Source organism: Meles meles, chromosome X, assembly GCF_922984935.1.
Source record: "Meles meles chromosome X, mMelMel3.1 paternal haplotype, whole genome shotgun sequence".
In the NCBI taxonomy this organism is placed as follows: Eukaryota; Metazoa; Chordata; class Mammalia; order Carnivora; family Mustelidae; genus Meles; species Meles meles.
This window is the reverse complement of record NC_060087.1, coordinates 13,419,834-13,443,921: the sequence shown is the minus strand read 5'-3', so window position 1 is coordinate 13,443,921 and position 24,088 is coordinate 13,419,834. Positions and strand designations below refer to the sequence as shown.

The following is a 24,088-nucleotide window of genomic DNA, read 5'->3' as shown; positions in this document are numbered from 1 at the left end:
TTCTCTGGCAGGTCTGTTTTACAACATTGAGTACAAAAGACAAGAAACTACAGCACAAAAGGAAAATAAGGCTCAGAATTCGTTAGCTGACAGTCATTCAGTAAATGCATGGTGGTGTGAAGAGCTCCAGATCTGGCACTCACAATAGTCAGAGGAGGGGCAGGCCTCAACCCTTCTACAGTTGTCCCAGCCATTACACCGTTAACTGAGTTCAGAAATGAGCACTTTGTTTTTCAGCTCTTAGGAAGAACCTTGAACTTTTCCAGTCACATAAATGTTGTATCAAAAATTTGCTTGATAATACCATATTTATATTTAACCTGTTATCTACTATTTAATCGTGGGATGATCACCTGTGTGGGGATGGGGATATATGGGAAATCTCTCTACCTTCTGCTCAATTTGGCTGTGAACCTAAAACTGCTCTAAAAATTAAAGTCTATTAAAAATACAAAACAAAACAAAATTTGCCTGAGAATTAATTCCCTCCTGGGAAAATACAAGTGAGTTCAATAAATACTGGTTGAATTATGTTTTCAGATAAAACCAGCAACTTGGGAAGGCTGGAACCAGGTTAGAACATAGAGTCTTGAAAAGGCTTATCTTTGCTTCAGTCAGTGTTTCCCACTGAAAGGTACAGACCTATTTACTCAGCACAAAAGAAACCTATTTGCCGAAGTAAGACACCATAAGCTCAACCAGTCTCTTAGGTGTACAGAGACAATATACTTGTGCTGGGACAAGTAAAGAGACGGGACATAAAACTGTGCTGGAAAGGTATCTCTACATCAAAGAAGAAATAGAGAAGGTAAGCTCCCTAACTTTCCTCTGGACCATTCACATCCTTCTCCCACTAATATTTAGAATGCACCAGCCCCAGAGGAGCAGGTCCGCAGGGTAAAGAGTCAGGGAACAGTTTCAATGCTGACTGGAGAGAATACCATTCACCTTTCATGGATATGTCTCAACAAAAAATAGGAAGCCTCATGCCAATAACATTAAGACTGGGAATTCTGCCAAAAGAGACTGTCTTCTTTTCAAAACAATAGTCTATTTTTTCCCCTAGCTTTAAAATCTAATATAAGGCTTGTTGTAAAAAAAAAAGAAAGAAAGAAAGAAAAGAAAAAGAAAAAAGAAAAAAGAAAAAAGAAGAATTATGCTAGACTATATTGCTGAAGAACCTAAACCCAGCTCAGAAATCTCAGATACACTGGCATGTGCAAGTGTTACTGGAATAGTTTTCCAATAAAATGCGCGAAACATGACAAACAATTTTAAATCCTACCACAATTTTTGTAAATCCTCGTGCAAAAAAGTCTTACACAAATATTCCAGTGTTTTAATTATATATTTATAGCAGCGTCGTCTCCCACCCAGGCTTGAGGAAGAAGGGCCCACACACAGCCGGGAGTTTGGAGAGGCACCGAGCGTTCTCATAAACGCAAATCAGCCATCTGGACGGGCTCAGGACAGGCCTTCTGGAGCCCGGGCTGCAGCCAGCGCGGCGGCAAGCTGCAGTGCACGCCACAGCTGCAAGTCGGAACTAGGGCCCAGCTGATAAACACCAGCCAAAATTATAAAGCTCAGAGGTTGCTAGAATAGTCAAATTTGACTTAATTCCAAAACATTTGTGGACCTTCTGTTCACCTGGCCTCATAAAATATTTTAAAGAAGAGCTTTTCAAGATCCTCTGGTAACTTGCATCATATCAAGTAGAAATATCTGAAAATAAAATTCGCAAAATGGGAATGCTCATATGCCCACACAATTGTTTAGACAGGAAAGGGATCTAGAGGAGGATAATAATTGGGAAATTAATTTCTAAGTAACAGCTAACAGTTACAGTGCACCAGACACTGAACATTGTGCTTTTCATATAATAACTTATTTAATCTTCACAGCAACAAAAATCTTAAGTTCTATTCACTCTTTTATCTGTCAAAAAAAAAAAAATTCAAGGGGCCCCCGGGTGACACAGCCAGTTAAGTATCTGACTCTTGATTTCAGTCCAGATTATGATCTCAGAGTCATGAGATCAAGCCCCAAGTCGGGCCCCACACCTAGCAAGGAGTCTGCTTAAGATTCTTTCTCCATCTGCCCTTCCCCTTGCTTGTGCTCTCTAAAATAAATACACAAATCTTTAAAAAAAAACATTCAAAGGATAAGACTTTCAAAATGCAAAAGCAGGAGCTAAGGTATGGGTATGTAATGACACTATGATACTAATATGGCATTAATTATACTTACCATATGTAGGAGAGTTCTGGAATGGAAAGCTTTGATTTGGTGAAGAAGTTCTTGGCCACAGTACCTGCCAAGAGAGCCACTGTTTAAATAAATCATTAATTACTTATCTAGAGCAGGTTTTTATATTTATATGTAAATGAATTGTCATTTTTTCATTCAGAATCCCTACCCTATAACAATGAATGTAATATTTATTCATCAAAGAAACTATAAATCATATGGCTAAAAACAACATATGAATAGCCTTTATTTTTTTAAACTTTATTTTATTTTTTCAGTATTATGAACAGCTTTTAAAAGAATATATAAACTAGAATCGGGCAAAAGAAACAATATCATAATACTTATTATACATATAAATTCCTTCTTGATTTTTCCAAAGATCTGCAAAAGTTTATTCAAAATTCAGAAGACAAATTTCAAAATTATTAAAGTAAAAATCTGTCAAGCACTTTTAATGAAATGGTGAGAGAGTAATATACGATCACGGCAGAAAATAGAGCAAAAAGAAAATTGACACCATTCATCTTATCACACAAGATAAAACGGACATCTTGGTAAAGAGTCTGGTGAAATATAAGATCTCTTGGTGGCTATTTGAGAAATTTATCCAGGAACCTCTTGCTACTTTCTTTATCCATCACAAATTTACCAGTATCAACTGAAATCAGGTAATCATTCCATTTCATATGTTATATAACTCCAAGTCCCAACTGCACTTAAAATGTTAGACCAATCCTTAGTGAGACTGAAATTTTTATGGTTTCAGCTCTAAGACCAATTTCAAAATTCAAAGGCCTCGATTCTAACATGAAGAACAGTCAAATAAAGCCTCAAGCTCTAAACTGATTAAGTCGAAAGTCTTTCCTTGGCAATCACAAGTCTTCTAGCTGGCCTTAAAACAAGGTATTATAATGTACCCTAAAGCAGATCTATTTTCCTTTGATAGATTATTAAGAATCAAAGGCAAAGTGCCCTATTAACCAATGAGCAATCTCCAAAAAGCATCCTGAAAAATAATGCTGCCACAGGACTACCGGACATCAGTGCGGCCCCCTTGTCAAACATTTACCAGAAATGTCTTAAGAGCCTATTTATCAGCAATTTTATAGATATAAACACATTCACCCCTTAACTCATTCTTCTTTTTCCTCCTTGATATCCTTTCTTCAAATCACACTAGGCCTAAACCCAAGCCAGAGACCCAGCCTGGCCTTCAGACAGTAGAGAGGGACTGTTCTGCCATGGTGTCCCAAAGAGATTAGGTAGGGCCCATCCGGAAGCCAACAGCTAACAAGTTCAATCGTGCCCTGGCTGTCACCTGCCAGAGAAGGAAGCTGATGAGAAAGCCCAAGTGCTCCCTCCTTTGGTGCTGACAGATGTTGAATCAGTGAGCTGGAATCCTCCCCGGGGCCCTAATCCCAGCCAACCTAGATACCCCAAGCCAGCCTCCTTTCCTTGTTCTCTCCAGCCATTTTCAGACCTGCTGGGAAGATTTATATGGAGCAAAAGAGGGAGAGATGAGGCTTTAAAAAGTTGTCAGCAATCAAACATCAAAATGTAGATTCAGACTTTTTATTACAAGAAGTGTCTTAGCCCAGTAAAAAACAGCTATACATAGCATTGATGTATCAGTGATAAATGTTAACATAATGAATAGATAAAAATATTAAAAATAAAGACCAATAACACTATACAAAAATAGGTAGAGCTATGACAGTTCACAGAAATAGATACAACCACACATATTGGCACATATGCCAAATAAATGCCGAACAAAATGGCACATATTGCATTTTTTTTAACAAATTGAAGGTCTGTGGCATCCAAGTCTATTGGTACCATTTTTCCGAAAGCTTTTGCTCACTTCATGTCTCTGTAACACATTTTGGTCATTCCTGCAATATTTCAAACTTTTTTAAAAGTAATCTATCCCCAACATGAGGCTCAAACTCATGACCCCAAGATCAAGAGTTGCATGCTCTTATCGACTAAGCCAGCCAGATGCCCAACTGACTCTTAATCATATTTTTTTAAAAAACCACCTCAACCTTCTACATAAAAGATCCATAAAATAGAACCATGCAAAGACATGATTTCTTGCCTATCAAGTGGGAGAAAAATACAAAAGTCAGTGAACATGTAGTGACAGTAAGACTGTGGGAAAATGGGCATCTTCTTCAATGCTGCTGAAATGACAGCCCAGCACAAACCCCACAGAAGGAGTGTCTTGCAGTGTCTAGAAAATCATATTATCCAAAGATACACTGACAAAAATATAAAAAGACAGGTAGAGGGCTATTCACAACAAAATATGCGTAAGAGCAAAAGACTCAAAAGAATCCCAAAAGCGGATTAGCTAAATAAATGACTACATGTCACACAATCTAGTAGTACACAACCATAAAAGCGAATGGGAAACATCTCTCCATGCAATATGGAGTAATCACCAGGACATAATGTTAACTGTAACAAGCAAGTGGAGAGAAGTAGAAATAGAAGAAGCAAGTGGAGAGAAGTAGAAATAGCTACCATTTATCTCACAGAAGATGGGAGATAAGAATATACACACACACATAAACATAGTCACACACAGAAAAATTTGCTTTTACTTTTAAAAAGAGATAAACCATAAAAAAGGGGGCAAAGAAGAAAAGAGTAGATGGGATAGAAATAGAAATAGAAGATAGACTTTGTAAATTGTTTAGTAAACTGTTTTACAGACTCAAATTCAGAATTGTGAAAATATTTTATATATGTATAAAACTAATTTTCAAAAACCACAATCCCTAAAAATTGAAATCAAAACAATTAGCGCTGACAAGAACAAAGCTGGAGAACTCCCACTTCCTAATTTCAAAACCTACTACATTACTCAAGACAGTGTGGTTATTGGCATTAGACTAGACAGTGAAAATCAGTGGAAAAAAATTAACATCCAGAAGTAAGCCCTAACATTCATAGTAAAATGAATTTTGACAGGGATGTTAAAACAATTAAATCACAGAATCTTTTTCTTTTCCCCAAAAAAATGGTGCTGGGACAACTGGAGATCCACATGTGAAAGAAGCAATTTGAACACCTACCTGATATCATACATAAAAATTAACTCAAAATGGATAAAAGACCCAAATATAAGAGATAAAACTGTAATATATATACCTTCTTAGAGGAAAATAAAGACATAAATTTCATGACCTTGGATTAGGCAATGATCTGTTAGTTATGGCACCAAAAGCACAATCAACAACAAAAACGTAATCTGGACACCATCAAAATGAAAAACTTACATGCTCCAAAAGATACTGTTAGGAAAATTGAAGAAAAGCCACCAATTGAGACAAAGTATTTACAAATTCAGTATGTGATAAGAATATGTATCTAGAATACATGTATACGTCATTTTATTATGCTTCACCTTACTGCACTTGGCACATATTGCATTTTTTTTTAACAAATTGAAGGTCTGTGGCATCCAAGTCTATTGGTACCATTTTTCCGAAAGCATTTGCTCACTTCATGTCTCTGTAACACATTTTGGTCATTCCTGCAATATTTCAAACTTTTTCATCATTATTATATTTATTACAGTGATCTGTGATCAGGGATTACAACTCACTGAAAGCTCACATGATGGTTAGCATATTTTAGCAATAAATTATTTTTTAACTAAAATATATACAGTGCTGGGGCATCTGGGTGGCTCAGTGGGTTAAAGCCTCTGCCTTCAGCTCAGGTCATGATCCCGGGGTCCTGGGATCAAGCCCCACATTGGGCCTTCTGCGCAGCGGGGAGCCCGCTTCCCCCTCTCTCTCTGCCTTTCTCTCTGCCTGCTTGTGATCTCTGTCTGTTGAATAGGTAAATAGATAAATCTTTAAAAAAATACATATAGATCTATATACACACACATTTTAGATATAATACAATTACACACTTAACAGATTACAACATAGTGTAAATATAATTTTTATATGCATGGGAAAATCAAAATATTTGACATTCTTTATTGCAATATCTACTTTATTGCTGTCATCTGGAACCAAATCTTCAATCTCCCCAAGTTATGCCTGTACATGAGGAACTCTTACATTCAGTATTTATTTAAAATGGCAAAGGATTTGAATAGACATTTCTCCAAAGAAGATATACAATAAGAACATGAGAGGATGTTCAATTCCATTTTTCATCTGGGAAAAGCTAATCATAACCACAAATGATACTACTTCACACTCACTAGTGAGGCAGGAGGGAAGGGAGACTCAGGAGACAAGTTGACCAAAGTAAAGCCATTCAGGTTTGATACTGACCCTTAACCTAAAAGTGAGCAGGTGGCAGACAGAGTCACAAGAGCCAACCATGGAAGACCACAAGACCCCACTCCCTCCAGCAGTAAAAGCCACAAAGTCTGAACATTCTTAAAATTGCTCCCTGTAGGTAATTTCCCACCCCTACGACAACAGAGAAACTAAGCACCCAATAAATGATAAACCCAAAGTTAAGGAGTAAGCCCCTCACTATACCGTTAGCTAATTTTTAAAACTTAGAAAACTCTTTCTTAGAGGCAAAGGAGGGTCCTCTTCCTCACCTGGAAGAAGAGGTGACTTCTTATTATTATTTAAAATAATAAGACTATTTTATCTGTGAAGTAGCTCCCTTCTCAGTTCCATACTCAATAAATTTTTGTTTCTCTTTCTGAACAGCTTGCTCTTGAATTCTTTCTCACACAAAGCCAAGAACGCTCATGGCGAGGGGCCTGAGGCCTTCCCTCTTGGGGCCTCAGCCCATCTGGTATCACTAGGATGGCTATAAGCAAAAGACAGTAGGTGTCGGTAAGGATGTGCAGTAACCGGAACCTTCATATGCTGCTGGTGGCAATGTTAAACGATGCCGCTGCCATGCAAAACAGTCTGGTCCTCAAATGATTGAACACAGTTACCATGTGACCCAGCAATTCCACTCCTAGGTATATATTTAAGAGAAATGAAAACATACATTCATACAAAAATGTGCATGCATATGTTCAGAGCAGCATTATTCTTTTTTTAAAGATTTTTTTATTTATTTGAGGGAGCGTGAGAGAGAGGATGAGAGTGGGACCAGGAACAGAGGGAGAAGCAGACTCCCCACTGAGCAGGAAGCCCGATGTGGGGCTCAATCCCAGGACTTGGGATCATGACCTGAGCCGAAGGCAGCCACTCAAGTGACTGAGCCACCCAGGCACCCCCAAGCAGCATTATTCTTTTTTTTTTTTTAAAGATTTTATTTATTTATTTGGCAGAGAGAGATCACAAGTAGGCAGAGAGGCAGGCAGAGAAAGAGAGAGGAGGAAGCAGACTCCCGGGTGAGCAGAGAGCCCGATGCGGGGCTCGATCCCAGGACCCTGGGATCATGACCTGAGCCGAAGGCAGAGGCTTAACCCACTGAGCCACCCAGGCGCCCCAGCAGCATTATTCTTAATAGCCAAAAAGTAGAAACAACACAAATCAAGTGCCATCAACTGATGAATAAATAAATGTAGTATATATCTATACAATGGAAATTATTCAGCCATAAAAAAGCAATCCAGCTCTAGTACATAGTACAACCTGGATAAACCTTAAAAATATTATGCTAAGTCAAAGAAGTCAGATACAAAAAAAGACCACACATTATATGATTTCATTTATAGAGAAGCCTAAAATAGGCAAATCTTTAGAGAGAAAAAGTAGTTTAGTCATTATGTAGTGCTGGGAGGTGGGGAGAGCAGGAATGGGGAATAATTGCTAATAAGTAGGTGGTCTGTTGCAGGGTAATGAAAGTGTTCTAAATTCAGATTGTGCATACATCCTGTAAATACACAAAACCCAATGAACTATACACTTTACAGGGGTGAATTTTATGGTATGTGAATATCTCAGAAAAGATTTTGTTTTTAAAAGAGACATCACCTAATTGCAATAGATGAACTCCTCTTGACCTTCAACAAACTGAACTGTTTTTAAAAGGCATTTGTGAGACAATCAGGGAAATCTGAACAAAGACTTGATGATATTAAGGAAATGTGTTTCGTATTTTTTTTCACGTGTGCCAGTGAATTGTGGTTACGTTTTTAAAAGAAGTCTTTCTTATCATTTGAGATATGAACTGAAATATTTCATGAAATGATCTGATAACTGCTTCGAAATCATCTGGGCTGAGAGAGGATACAGGCTGAACAAAATCACTGTGCTGTGTAATACGTACACAGGGGTTTGTTGTACTAGTCACTCTAGTTATATCGCATTGGAAATTCTGCAAAATAAGGAAGTTAAAATAAAAACACTCCTAACAGCAACCCATTTGTATTTGTTTAATTATACACATACATTATGAAGAAACTCACTTAAAGGGCACCTGGGTGGCTCAGTGGGTTAAGCCTCTACCTTCGACTCAGGTCATGATCCCAGGATCCTGGGATTGAGCCCCATGTGGAGAACTGTGTCTCCCTCTCCCTCTGTACCCCCTCCCAGCTCGTGCTCTCTCTCTCTCTCAAATGAATAAATAAAATCTTTTTTAAAAAATTTAAAACTCACTTAAGCAGTGGGTAAGGTTAGTAAATGGTCAATCTGGGTTTCTGCTTATTTTAAGTCCTGTTGTCAACACTGAATTTGTTCTATCTACAATATCTGCCTTTCAATAAAACTACTACCAACAATCAGAAAAATTCAGATGCCTGAATTTATACGAGTATATTTCAATTATATACCTTATTTCTCAAGAGAAAATTAGTCCACATTCAATATGTCAGGTTACAGTTATTGAGGAAATATTGTTATTCTTCAAAATTGAAGTACAAAAAGAAAGTTTTATGAATTTTTCTTCCAGACTCTGCTATTTCACTGTTTAGTCTTCAGCCCAGGAAAACGTAGGCATACAGGAATTAAATCAGTTTGTCTCAGTTTGAATTTTGCATGAGAACTCAACAGGAATACGTATTTAGAAGACAACCCAGAAGAACAGACATGTGGACATAAAACTGCTGGTCTCTTTTCCTCCCGTATTTTAATTTCTCTCAGAAAATCCAGAGCAGAAGGACTTGAGCCAAAGAAAATGAGCACGAATTTGGACTTCTAAAGCATACATGACATTAAGAGACTTGGGACACGAAATCTTTAGAAGGCTACACTACACCTTCGCTCGAATATGAATAAGCAATTAAAGAGGTCATCCTGGTGCCACAGTCTACCATCTCAAGAACTGCTCCGCTAATAAGGCCCAGGAACCTTGGAAACTGAAACATTATTCTCCAAATGTCATTGCCAAGTATTTTTCTGCATGGTTTACAGTTGATAAGAAATTCAGTCGTAGAGGAAAACACATCAAAATCACAGAAGGATGTCACAGTCATTGTGTGTGTGTACTGTTAGCGATGTGAGACCATGATCTGGGACCCGTGCCTTCACCCCTCAGCTTAGTTACCTGAAATGAAGGAACTCGGGTCAGGCTGAAGGGATCGGAACTGATTGATGTAGTACTCGCGCTGTTCTTCTGTTATCCTCCAGGGTTCCTCCGGGTAATTACTGCTGTTATCATGTGGTTCTCTCTCCACGGAAAAGGACTTAAAAAATAAATAAGCAAATGCTCAGAGGTAAAAATAGGAAACATCAGCAAAAGTCATCATGCATTATACTTATTTTTTTTTCCTTAAGAGAATACATTTAAACACCTTGTAACTAGGACATAATTAGAACATAAACTTCTGCAGGGCAGACATCATGCTGCCTAAATTTTTGGATACCTCAAAGTTGTTAACAGGTCTGAGCATGAAATATACCGAACACTTGGTGAGTGAAAAAAGTTTTTCCAATGTGCTGAAGAAAGAGTAAAAAGGATGATCATTCTTTTTAAACATTTTTATTTATTTATTTATTTAGAGAAAGAGCAAGTGCAGGGTGGGGAGTGATGGAGGTAGAGGGAGCAAGAGAATCTTAAGCAGGCTCCACATCCAGCACGGAGCCGGAGTCACGGCTCAATCTCACAACCCTGAGATCAGGACCTGAGTGAAATCAAGAGTCAGACGCTTAACTGACTGAACCACCCAGGTGTCCCAAAAGGACGATCATTCTTATCTTTAAATACTGACCACAGGGGCACCTGGGTGGCTCAGTGGGTTAAGCCTCTGTCTTAGGCTCAGGTCATGATCTCGGGGTCCTGGGATCGAGCCCCACATCGGGCTCTTGGCTCAGCGGGGAGCCTATTTCCCCCTCTCTCTCTGCCTTTCTCTCTGCCTACTTGTGATCTCTCTCTGTGAAATAAATAAATAAAATCTTTAAAAATAAATAAATAAATACTGACCACATTTTTATCCTTTCAGGTTAGCTGAGTAGGCAGCAAAATAATCTAGCTTTCTTTTAAACCATTTTTTAAAAATCTACAAAAGCTATAACCATGTCATCTTTTTTCTGAGGCATTTCCATTGTATAATACTGGGAATCAAAAGTTCTGATTCCAATTCCACCTCCCCACGTCCTACTCGAGTGGCAAGTCAGGATCCCCCAATCTGTCGTTCTGCATTTGTGAACTGTGGGTAACGCTTGGTAATACAACTGGGTCTGGAGAAAACTGCTCGAGGGATCACAGCAAACCGGGCAACATAACATGGGGTGCATCAGACCTGCCACTAGGGGGCATGCAAGGCAAATGTGAGGATTTAAGGATAAGGAGACCCAGAAACAAACTTCAGGAGAAAAGACTGTACTAGGCCATGAGTAAAGAAGCAAAACTGGTGATTCTGGAAGGAGGAGCCTAGGTCTTTGTTCCATTCCTCCCATCTACCCCAAGGCTAAGGTGAACACCAGGAGTGTGACCCTTTAGGACAAAAGAGACTAGGAAAGAAAAGGAGAGATATTACTGCTAATAACCCATCAAGTTGCCTGCTTCTGCACACACTATCAAGAAATTAATCATTAGGAGGGCCTTCTACTCACTATCCCTAGGAAAGACAGCCGACCATCTCTGCACCCTTCCTCCCGCCCCCACACACCCCATTCCAGCAAGTAATTCTCAGGAACACCCAGCTCTCTCCTCTGTGACTTTGAGAGATGAAATAAGACTCTAAAATGTTGAGCTGTGATATAACTTCGAGATGTCATCTTTAAAGTTTTCGTACCATCTTTAAAGTTTCCACTAAATGTGTACCAGACATTTTTAAATGTCCCAGAAGCCACTACTCATTAGTTATTATCTTAAATTCATAGAATGCTTTCAAATTTACAAAGCACTACACATACCTATCTTGCCTGAGCATCTCAAAACCTTTGAAAGGTAGACATAGCAGGTATTATTATCCTGTTCTCAGATGAAGAAATGAAGGCCCATACGACTTAAGAGATGAGTCCATATCCTTCATTATTTGCGATCTGCATTATTGCAGTCGGCAAGTAATCACCCCCTCTGTTTTATCTGTTGTTCAAAAAAGTCAGCCTACTCTTTAGGCCTTTTTTTAAATTGAGTTGCATCAGGGATCTTGAGAACATAATGCTAAGTGAAGTAAGTCCAACATAGAAAGACAAATACTGTATGATATCATTTATATGTGGAACCAAGGAAAAAAATCAAACTCATAGATACAGAGAACAGATTGGTGGCTGTCAGACGTGGGGGGTGGGCAAAATGGGTAAAAGTGGTCAAAAGGTACAAATTTTTGGTTATAAGTAAGTCCTAGAGATGTAATGCAAAGCATGGTGACTATAATTACTGCTACTGTACTGTATGTTTTTAAAAGTTGCTAAGAGAGTAAACCTTGTAAGTTGTCATCACAAGAAAAAAAATCTGTAACTATCTATGATGATGGATGATGTTAACTAGTACAGTAATCATTTTGCATTATATACATATATCAAATAATTATATTGCACACCTAAAACTAATACAATGTTATACGCCATTTTATCTCAATTTTTAAAAATAAATTAATTTTTAAAAATTGAGTTGCATCCAAGTTGTTTTCAGAAACTCCCACCGTTCTGATAATGAACAGTACCAATAAAGCAAGAAAGGCCACAATTCAGTCTAAGCACCCAATGGACACACAACTTTCTGAAACACTCCCACCAAATCCCAGAGCCAAATTCAAATGTTCCACACTAGCACTTTCCGAACAAGGCCAGATGTCTGACCAGGTTGCAGGGGCAAAACCCAGGGCAGAGGGAATCGGTATGTAATGGATTGGGTTCCTGGCCAAATTATAATGCGTAGGACTCCCAGGAACACTGTCCTTCTGGTTGGCACTGAAGGAAACAGCTGGAGTAAATGTATCTAAAAAGTTCGGCATGGGCTGGACACAGAATGGATATTTACAACTGAATAATCAAGCAGACGGCTCACAAAACCAGAAGGACACTGGTGAAAAGCCCTGTCCCACCACCGCCCTGCAAATGAAATCTCTGTGCTGGGTGTTGGCTGCTACATTCCTGGGTCTGATACAGAAGCTACGGTTCCCCTAGAATACACGACTTCCCGCCTGGAACTGGAGCTGCTGTATCTGGCTGCTGTTGTTATGACAGCCCATGTTTGTTCTTTCTCCAAGCCCATGACCACCTGCTCACTCTATTTCCTCTCCCACATTATCTCACTGCCCCCGCGCATCAGTGGCTTCTTAGCAGGTCTCAAGGCTATTCTAACAGCAGCAGGGCTTGAAAGCCTACAGAGATGACCTGTTGCCTAATAAAAACACATCCACCTCCCCCGCATGGCCTTTAGGGATCTTATAATCCAACCTCCCCCTGCTGACTCTTAGCAGGCTGATCACCCACCTGCTTGCTCTAAATGTGTTAACCTACCCCCATTCTCCTCCCTAGAACTTGCTTCTCACTGCATGCTTTTAACTGATTTAATAAACAAGTAATTAGGCATCTTAAAAATATGAATTCTTATGATTAGTATCACACATACTTGAACATTTCAAGTGCTCTTGAAATACCATCACTCAGGTTTCAACATGGGGGACCAGAAAAATATCATGTATCCCTTTACTCTGCATATAGTCCCTAGCAGGCACATCACAGATTCTAAAAAGTAGTGTGAGATCCATTTATTGATAAGCTCTAGTAAGTTCAGATGTTTGCCTTATATTAAAAGAGGTACAGAGGGCGCCTGGGTGACTCAGTGGGCTGGGCCTCTGCCTTCGGCTCAGGTCATGATCTCGGGGTCCTGGGATCGAGTCCCCCATCAGGCTCTCAGCACAGTGGGGGACCTGCTTCCCTCTCTCTCTCTGCCTGACTCTCTGCCTACTTGTGATCTCTGTCGAATAGATAAAGAAAAATCTTTTAAAAAATAAATAAAAAATAAAAGAGGTGCAGAAACACTACTCTGTATTGTGCTAAATGAAAGTAAACCTGTGAGTCCATTTCACATAAAGTTTCAGATCTATCAAAAGAAATCCATGTCTATCTTCCTATAGTTCATCCATGGTCTCTGATCTCTGTGGGAATTTCTCAAGTTCCATAGCCATTAAGTGAGTATTTCAGTGTCAGGTGGGGGCATACAGAAGGAGTAGATCACATTCCACACATTCTTAGGCTGAAATAGTCTAAAAGAAAGCTCATCACAAGAAGCAAAATGATTTGAACTTTGCTGCATGAACAGTGACCCACTCATTCATTCATTCATTCAACAGACACTTACTGAACACCAAGAATATCCCAAGCACCAGTGACTCATCTATACTGATGGGTAAACTGATTCTTTTTCCCAGGAAACCTAAGGTCTCATGAGAGAGAAAGACTAACAGGCAATCCCAAAATAATGAAGCAAGTGCTACAACAAGACAGGCTACTCTAGAGCTTTTGCAACTCCAAGTACAGTCCCCAGAACACCCAAACCAGCATCACCTGGAGACTCGCTAGAAACATGGAACCTACCCTACATCTGGGGAATCAAAGTCTGGAAGTGGGACCCAGGAATCTGTGGTTTAACAAGTCCTCTAGATTACCTGGAGCACACCCAAGTTTGAGAAGCAATGCCACAAAACATGTAGAGCAACACCAATAAAACGAACAGAATTTATAACCACCCCCCAAAATGACAGAAAATGGTCATGTTCTGAAAGACTACATGTAGACAGAACAGGCTGCTAGTACAACGTGGATGTTAGTGCAGCTGCCTGAAGATAGTCCAGACAACAAGCAGGGCCCAGATCATGAAGGCCCAGGTGGACCAGGTTAAGACATACAGACTGTATCTAGAAGACAATAGGGAGCCACAGGTAAGTATTAAACAGAACAATGAAATTATCAGATGTCAGTTACAGAAAGATCACTTCAGTGACGAGAATGGAAGAGGAAAGACTAAAGGTAGGAGGACAAGTTAAGACCACATGAGCAACCCTGGCCAGAGGTCAAGATGGCCCAGAGTTAGGGAGGAATGAGAGGTGACAGAAAGAAAAGAGCCATATGGCCAGGACCAGAGGAAGGCCCATTCCAGCAGTGGGATGGCAGCTAAGGACCTCTCTGTCAGCAGCCAGAGGGCCATCTTGCTGCAGGACCCAGACGTGGAACATCTTCTCCAAATGAACCCCAAAGTCCATTGAAACAACTGGCTCCACTTTACAGACAAAGATGTGAAAATTCAGCCACCGGAGAGAGACTAAGAAATGTAGGGAGATGAACTATGGGGCCCCGGGCTTCCAAGGAGAAGCCAGAGCCAGGAAAAGCCCCACATGTGCCAGCACCCTAAGAGGACTCGTCCCCTTCAACTCCAGCTCCAGGGGTTTTGCCGGCTGGGTGAGCTATTTGCTAGCTGCTGCCAGTTTTAAGTTCTGCCAGCGTTTTTAAGAAAAAATAAAATGAGAGAGAAACCTTCCACATCTGTCGGCTTAAGCCACATACATATGGTTCATTATGCAGTTTCTCTAGACACAGGAGAATTAGATTTGCTTATATTTCAAACATTCAAACCCTTAGTTTCAAGTGAAATGCAAATATTTGGCACTACAAGTTATTATCTCAAGGGAAAACTGGCTGTTTATAATAAAAGCGACTTCAAAAGACTCATTAAAAAGTAAAACTATTAATAAAACCCCAAAAGGTGACATTTACCCCTGAAGTATCTTAAAAATCAAGCGCAGATGAATAATACGAATTGCAAGGAGGCATCGTCAGGGAGAATTTACAAGGGTGTGCCTATTGTTTCTGTTGAGAATCTAATCCCACCCTGGAGGCAGCCTATAAAGGCTGCCCAAGAGTCCAGCCATTTCACCTGAGGATGCAGTGATCTTATGCCGGTGTCCTTCCGTCCTTCCGGTGCCTTAGTAAACAAACCATCTGGAGTAGCAAAAGCTGATAGAAAGCCCACAGAGAGTATGTGAGAACACCTCACCTGCCAACAATATTTTGGAAGAAATAAGACGGCCTCAGTGCAACCACTGATCAAAACACGATTTCATGAGCAAAGGTGTGAGAAGACTCAATCTCCCCTACTGAGAAAGAAGGACTAACAGGCTGGTGAGACCAGACTAGAGCCCAAGGAAATATGAATCTGCCTCAGGAAAGATCACGCTCACTGATCAGCCATGGGGCTGAGAAGAAGAGTCAGAGAGGCAAACGACAGCCGTGCTGGTATGTGGGATTATGGCAGCTGTGCTCTGGTCGTTTACAGCACACGAGGCCTAGTACAGAAGTATCACTGCGTGGCTGTGGCTGCCCGCCCAACAATGACATGTTCTCTGAAACTGGTTGCAGCCATGTGACTGAGCTCTGGCCAATGCCATGTGAGCACAAGTGACCCGCACTACTTCCACGTAGAGCCAGCACCCTGCAGTCCTTTATGCTCGTCCCCGAGGGCCACTGAATGGAGGATGGCACAGCCACAGAACAGAAGGACCACTGGTGCCTGAATCACCATGGGGAGGACGGCTGCCTACCAACCTGGCAGATGAGTGAGACATATACCAATGCGATGAAGTCAATAAAACGTGGGGCATGGGCGCCTGGGGGGCTCAGTCGGTTAAGTGGCTGCCTTCGGTTCAGGTCGTGATTCCAGGGTCCTGGGATCAAGTCCCACATTGGGCTCCCTGCTCAGCGGGGAGCCTGCTTCTCGCTCTCCCTCTGCCTGCCACCCTCCCCTTGCTTATGCTTGTTCTCTCTCTAATAAACAAATGATCTTTAAAAGAAAAAAAAAAAAAAAAATGGGGCATCTCTGTCATGGCAGCTATCAGTCTAACTATCCTTCAGGCAAGGCCCAAAGGAAAAGCAGGCCTGCCCAGGACGGCATGCACTCATTCCTGCACTCAACACAGAAGCATGCGGCTTCGTTTTGTAATTTGACCACCTAATAACACGAGACAACTCTGAGCCTACTCGATTTTATAATTTGTCCACGCAGGCCATCTATAGGGACAGCAGGTGTGTGGACACATCTTTACAGCCATCTTTCTATGTCTGGGTAACAGGAGTTTATCTTTCATGGGTTTGAAGGAGACTTGAAGAGAAGATGTACTGAGTAAAAAGAAGAGAGGGCCAGGGTAAAACTGGGAAAACAAATGAGGAATGAAGAAAACAAGATGGAGCTCAGCAATTTAGTTTTGAACTTCCAGCTGGTTACTCGGTGTAATACTTTATAATCTTGCATATTTATCCTCTGTCTCACACCCCACTCTCACTATAATAAAAGGTCCATGAGGGCAGCAAAACTGGTCCAGTCTGATCATTGCTGTAGCCCCAGCACCTAGACAAGTGCCTATGCTCAATACATGTTTTTTTCAGTGACTGAACGAATAATTGGACAAATAGACTATTCCAATCCAGAGACAGAAAGGTTAACCTGAGCTCTCCTATGATGACTAGAGCTGAACTTTATATATATATTTATCAAACAACGTCACCTAACTGTAAAGGCTGGGCGCCTTCCTTTACCAATAAAATTAAAAGAAAAAATTCTGGTTTTTTTCCTTTTTATTTTGAAATAATTATAGATTCACAGGAAGTTGCAATAAATGACTTCTGGCTTTGCCTGTAGAGAAGTTAGTTAAAATTAAATCCTAACAGAGCAATTTTTTTTTATTTTATTTTTTTTGTTTTGAAGCTCTTTAAGTTTTTTTTTTAATTTATTTATTTATTTTTATTTGTTTATTTACATCATAACAGTGTTCATTGTTTTGGCATCATACCCAGTGCTCCATGCAGTACGTGCCCTCCTTATTACCCACCACCTGGTTCCTCAACCTCCCCCCCCCCCGCCCCTTCAAAACCCTCTGGTTGTTTTTCAGAGTCCATAGTCTCTCATGGTTCATCTCCCCTTCCAGTTTCCCTCAACTCCCTCTCCTCTCCATCTCCCCATGTCCTCCATGTTCTTTGTTATGCTCCACAAATAAGTGAGACCATATGATACTTGACTCTCTCTGCTTGACTTATTTCGCTCAGCATAATTTCTTCCAGTCCCGTCCATGTTGCTACAAAAGTTGGGTATTCGTCCTTTCTGATGGAGGCATAATACTCCATTGTGTATATGGACCACATCTTCCTTATCCATTCATCCGTTGAAGGGCATCTTGGTTCTTTCCACAGTTTGGCGACTGTAGCCATTGCTGCTATAAACATTGGGGTACAGATGGCCCTTCTTTTCACTACATCTGTATCTTTGGGGTAAATACCCAGCAGTGCAATTGCAGGGTCATAGGGAAGCTCTATTCTTAATTTCTTCAGGAATCTCCACACTGTTCTCCAAAGTGGCTGCACTAACTTGTATTCCCACCAACAGTGTAAGAGGGTTCCCCTTTCTCCACATCCTCTCCAACACCCGTTGTTTCCTGTCTTGCTAATTTTGGCCATTCTAACTGGTCTAACAGAGCAATTTAACCTTATCAGTTTCTTTATGGAAATGCATCCATAAAGATGCCAAACTTGTTCAGGGATCTAATTTCAACAGCTTAGGAGGTTGAGTAACATGGAGTTGCTGCTTGTCAAGACAAACGAAATTTTTAAAAGCAATCACCACAGACATAGAAGAATGTGTGGGAACACATATTCATTACTTTGCTCAGTGCCAGGCACCACAAGCACCCAATACACATGACCGATTTTCACCTTCACAAGAACCCTGAGAAGTAGGTCCCATTATTTCCAGTTTGCAGAACAAGAAACTGAGCATTAAGGAAGGGACGTGACTTACCAAGATCACATGCTACTAAAATTGTAGAGCCAGAATATGAGCAGAGTCCAGAGTATACATTCTTTTTTTTTTAATATTTTATTTATTTATTTGACAGAGAGAGAGATCACAAGTAGACAGAGAGGCAGGCAGAGAGAGAGGGGGAAGCAGGCTCCCTGCTGAGCAGAGAACCCGATGCGGGGCTTGATCCCAGGACCCTGAGATCACGACCTGAGCCGAAGGCAGAGGCATTAACCCACTGAGCCACCCAGGCGCCCCTACATTCTTTTTTAATCGGCAAGTCCGAGGCCTCTCCCTCCCTTTCTGATCCAACCATCCTGCAATAATACACCATTCCCTTTTAAGAAACACCCTCACTACTCTGAAAACTATAAAACACTGATGAAACAAATTCAAGATGACACCAAGAAATGGAAAAGTATTCCATGCTCATGGACTGGAAGAACAAATACTGTTAAAATGTCTATACTATCCAAAGCAATCTACACATTTAATGCAATCCCTATCAAAATACCAACAGCATTTTTCACAGAGCTAGAACAAACGATCCTAAAATTTGTATGAGAAAGCAACCCTGAGAAAGAAAAATAAAACTGCAAGCATCACAATTTCAGACTTCAAATTATGTTATAAAGTAGCCGTAATTAAAACAGTATGGTAATAGCATTAAAACAGATTCATAGAACAACGGAAGACAATAGAAAATCCAGAAATAAACCCACAATTAGATGGTCAATTAATCTTTGACAAAGGAGGAATGAATATGCAATGGGAAAAAGTCTCTTCAAAATTGTGCTAGGAAAACTGGACAGCTACATGCAAAAGAATGAAACTGACCATTTTCTTTCACCATACACAAAAATAGACAGAATGTACTAAAGACCTAAATGAGACCTAAAACCACAAAAATCCTAGAAGATAACACAGGCAGTAATTTCTCTGACATCGGCCCTAGCAACATTTTCCTCCTGAGGCAAGGGGAAACAAAAGCAAAAATAAACTATAGGGATAATCACATCCAAAAAAAAACAAAAAAACCCTTCTGCACAGCAAAGCAAACAATCAACAAAACTAAAAGGCAACCTATGGAATGAGAGAAGATACCTGCAAGTGATATACCCAAGCAAGAGTTAGTATCCAAAATATATTAAAAAAAAAAAAACTTCTACAACTCAACACCCCAAAAATAAATAACTCAATTAAAAAATGGGCAGAAGACATGAACAGACATTTCTCCAAAGAAGACATCCAGATGGCCAAAGACACATGAAAAGATGCTCAACATCACTCACCAGCAGGGAAATGCAAATCAAAACCACAATGAGATACCACCCCATACCTCTCCGAATGGCTAAAATCAAGACAAGAACCAACAAGTGTTGGTGAGGATGTGGAGAAAAAGAAACCCTCTTACACTATTGGTGGGATGCAAACTGGTGAAAAACAGCAGGGAGGTTCCTCAAAAAATTAGAAATAGAACTACCCTAGGATCCAGTACTCACACCACTGAGTATTTACCCAAAACACCCTAAGATACATACATCCCTATGTTTATTGCGCCATTATTTTACAATAGCCATTATGGAAGCAGCCCAGGTGTCCATGAAAAAATGAATGGGTAGCGATGTGGGGTGCAAGCAAGTATGTGTGTACACACACACACACACCACAGAATTATTACTCTGCCACAAAAAGGAATGAAATCTTGCCTTGTACAACAACACGGACAGAGCCAGAGAGTATAATGCTAAGGGACATAAGTCAGTCCGAGAAAGACAAATACCATATGATTTCACTCATACATGGAATTTAAGAAACAAAACAAACGAGAAAAGGAAAACAAAAATAGGACAAACCAAGAAACAGACTCTTAACTATAAAAAACAAACTGATGGTTACGGGGAGGGGAGGGGTGAAATAGGCGATGGGGATTAAAGAGTGAACTCACCATGAAGAAAAGAAAAGAAAACAGGAATACCGCCACTCCAGTGCCAAACTCAATGCAGCAATTTTGCAGACTGCAGATATTCCTACAGGATATGAATAACCCACACTTCTACATCCCTCCCATTGTCTAGTTTAGTTGTAAACTTCAGCCAGTAAACTACTAAATTATACAGACAGAGCACCATCTGATTTCTCACACACCTATAAACATCTGGCACATTCTCACGTCAGAAAGAATTCTGCAGACAGCCATACGATACAGGTATTCAATCATTTCACTGCGATTTTAGTATGCGGCACTAACACTATTTTGATTAACCTAAGAAACGCCTATGAAAAATCACTATCTCCAACTCTTCCATCGGGAGCCAAGATCTGCTACTCCAGAGGGCACTTTCCCTTGGGATTCTGCTATCTGCTCAGACCAGCCCAGGACAAAGTGAGGAGTTAGCAGCAGGCGAGATTTTGATGCGGCCGCGGACTTCCAGTACCACTGCACTAACATGCCCAGCCCAAGCCTTGCCAGTTAGGTTACGGTGTCCTTCACCTCCTTCACTATGGCCTCCCCTTAACACTCAAGATCTGGGGCTGAATTCGAGGAATGCTTTAGACAATGAGGCTACAGACTGGAGGTGCAAAAAGAGGGCAGATTCTGGAGGCGGAGAGATCTGGGCTCAGATCTGGGATGGTTACCTGGGCCCCCTAACTTCTGAGCCATCAGTTCCCCACCTAAAGGCGGTGCCATGGCCCACAGGGCTCTGTCTACCTCTCCAGCTTCTTCTCCCTCCCACACTGGGCTCCGGCCACACTGGCCTTCTTTTAGGTCTTGGACTGTGTCTCCTCGGTGTGCTCTCCACATGGTGTACTGGCTCACCCAGTACCCACGCCAGTGCCTCCTAGCATCACTCTGCACCGCAGACGCCGGCGAAGTAAAAGCACCTTACCCAAATACCTCTGCTGCTAGAATTCCACAGGGAACTTAGGTTCCCCTAAACACGCCCACGAAAGGCTGGTTCAAAACAAGTCACGTGGTAAAAGAGGCAGGGAACAAAACATTCACTTGGCAGGCCTGGGTCATACAGAGTGTGGAGCGGCCGCTGAAAGCGATGGCGACAGCTGCCCAGTTCTGTAGCTACCCGACTGTGGCAAAGGCAAAGCTCTCTCAGCCCTCCAGCCCTCCAGGCCTGCTGTGTGGTTCGGGGAACTGTTCCTGCCAGCCCAGAAGACAGTCACAATCTTCAGCCCTTCTGAAGACCTGGCAGACCTTCCACCCCCTTATCAGAAATCCCTATTTGGGCAGCTTGCCGGAGTAGATTCTGCCGTCCACAGCGAAACGCTGGCCAAGGCACACCCTTAGTCTAGACTCTTCCCGCTCAGCCAGACACCCCTCTCCTCACCTCCCAGCACCATCCTCCCTTTGCCTGGTTACCTCCTACTCCTCCTGCACAGCGCAGCTCAAACAGCACCTCTTCAGGGAAGCCTTCCCTCACTTTCTAGCCCTAGGTGGGATTTCTCTGTCACATGCCATGGAAATCCTCTCTTGTCATTAGGGCAACTGTCAGTTTTCCATTATACACGCAGAGGTGGGACCTTCTGATCGCAGGGACCATGTCTGTGGTCCTCCCGGTACTCCTGGCATGGTGCCGGACCCCCAGAAGCCCCTTAGAACTCCAGAGTGAACGAGTACGGGACATAATATTGCAAGAAGTCTACTTCCAAGACTGTCGGGAGAATTGAAAGGACACCTACAAGTGAAGGGACGAGCACAGCACCAGGATGAAATAAGCACTCACTTGGTAGAGACTCTCACTGGGATAGGCAACTGAGGGCATGACACCTGTTCACCTGAGACCAGGGGGCATACCACCAATGGGCCCAGGAGCTGAAATGGTGCTGCTGTAAAGGAACTTTCCATATTTACACCCAAATATATATACCAACGAACTGAGACCAAGGGGTCCTGGAGAATATGCCAGAAACACACACTCTCTTTTTCCAGCTTTAAATAGTACTATTTGGGACCAGGAGTTCAACTGGGTGTTTACATTTGAGAGAATAAATCAGAGGGGCTCCTATCTACCATATCAATGTGGGCCCTAGCTACTATCAAGAAAAGCTCTGGACACCATAATGCCCACAACTGTGCGGAAAAATAGAGCTGACCCCACAAACAAAATGAGCTCATTTGCTTTCATCAGTAGTCTAATGACCTATGAGGAACTACAGGGAAGCAAGACTTCTCATGTGTACCAGATCCACCATTTTTACCCTCCCTCCACCCTACTGTCTCCAAGCACGGATTCAGTAAGGCCTTAAGGCAGCACCCCAATGAATCCTAATATTACTGAATTTTCCTTTTCCCATAAAAATCCTTCAGTTTCAATGCCAGGTACCCTGTTCTCATATCCTGGAATCACATCTCTCAACGATCCAGTGTCTCTTTACTATTCTCATCCTGTAACACGGAACATTTTTCATGTAGAAATGCCTCCCAACTAAGAAACCAAGCAACTATCACCACGTTAATTGTTAAGAAGCATAAGGACATGGTAAGCTCCTGAAGAAGATAATAAGAGACTGATCTTAAAAAAATTAGGCTACAAAAAAAGTTAATTTCAGTATCAACTGAAATAAAATGTTTCAAAAATAAGGGGGAAAGAAGTAGGTGAAGGAAGTAAGTAGGAAAGAGGCTTAATGTGATGAAAAACAGGACCTCTTTTGTGGTAATAGTGACTAATCGGGTAAAACAGGACCTCTTTTGTGGTAATAGTGACTAATCGGGTATCTGTGAGTCCTAGGTAGTAGACTCAGTGAAGTAGGACATATCAACCTTTTTTACTCCTTAAGGAGATGGTAAAACTCCAGCTAAGGTTTGAAATCAAATGCAGAGTTAATCGGGTAAAACATGATGTCAAGAATAAGGCATATGCATTCCTATAAAATTGATCAAACCAGCTCTTCCTGTTACACACAAAGACAAACACACATGCACTCCTTCCCGCCCTCTTCCTTCTCCTCCTCCTCCTCCTTCCCTCACCCCCTTCTATTTCAGTCCCAGGAAGAAAATTTAGCAATGCCAAGAGGTCAACACACACACTATGTGTTAACGTTCACTATCCCTAACAACAGAAGATTTTCCTAGCCCTAATCTCTACCCATAAACTAAGTAATTCAACTTTCTGCCCTAAAAGTATAAATAAGAATTTCCTGGTGCGGGAGGGCCTAGGGCGCTCCAGAACCAGGAGAGGATGGGGTCCCTAACCTCCTACAAGGGCCCTGGGTGCTCAGGACCTCCTCTCAAGCACACAAGGAGCAATTTTCCATATACAGCCTCTCACTCCTCCAAGGGAAAAGAGACACCAGCTTCTGGTTTCACACTGGCAGGAATGACAAACCAGTAAAAAACAAACAAACAAAAAACCACTGATAACTCTTAAAAGGGGCATAGGCTATACTCCACTTCACTGATAAAGAGAAATGTTGGGGCACCTGGGTGGCTCAGTCTGTTGGGCTCAGGACATGATGCCAGAGTCCTGGGACTGAGCCCCATGTCAGGCTCCCTGCTCAGCGGGAAGTCTGCTTCTCCCTCTCCCTCTGCCCCTGCTCTCTCTCAAATAAATAAATAAAATCTTTAAAAAACTTGAAAATTAAAAATAAAGAGAAATGTTAAGTAAAACTACACTTAGATAGGGGCACCTGGATGGCGGAGTTGGTTAAATGTCTGCCTTCAGCTCAGGTGCTGATCCCTGGGTTCTGGGATGGAGTCCCA

General features: G+C 41.3%; 1 protein-coding gene across 5 annotated transcripts in view; it reads right to left on the bottom strand.

Annotated features, from left to right (window-relative positions):
• Positions 1-24,088, bottom strand: part of REPS2 (RALBP1 associated Eps domain containing 2) — a 218,676-nt gene that overhangs the window by 106,538 nt on the left and 88,050 nt on the right. For all 5 annotated transcript variants that reach the window (XM_045995957.1, XM_045995953.1, XM_045995956.1 and 2 more), the window contains exons 6-7: positions 9,685-9,823; positions 2,248-2,311 (exon numbers count right to left, since the gene is read on the bottom strand). In XM_045995957.1, the coding sequence (XP_045851913.1) occupies positions 2,248-2,311; positions 9,685-9,823 (203 nt within the window). The remainder of the gene's footprint in view (positions 1-2,247; positions 2,312-9,684; positions 9,824-24,088) is intronic.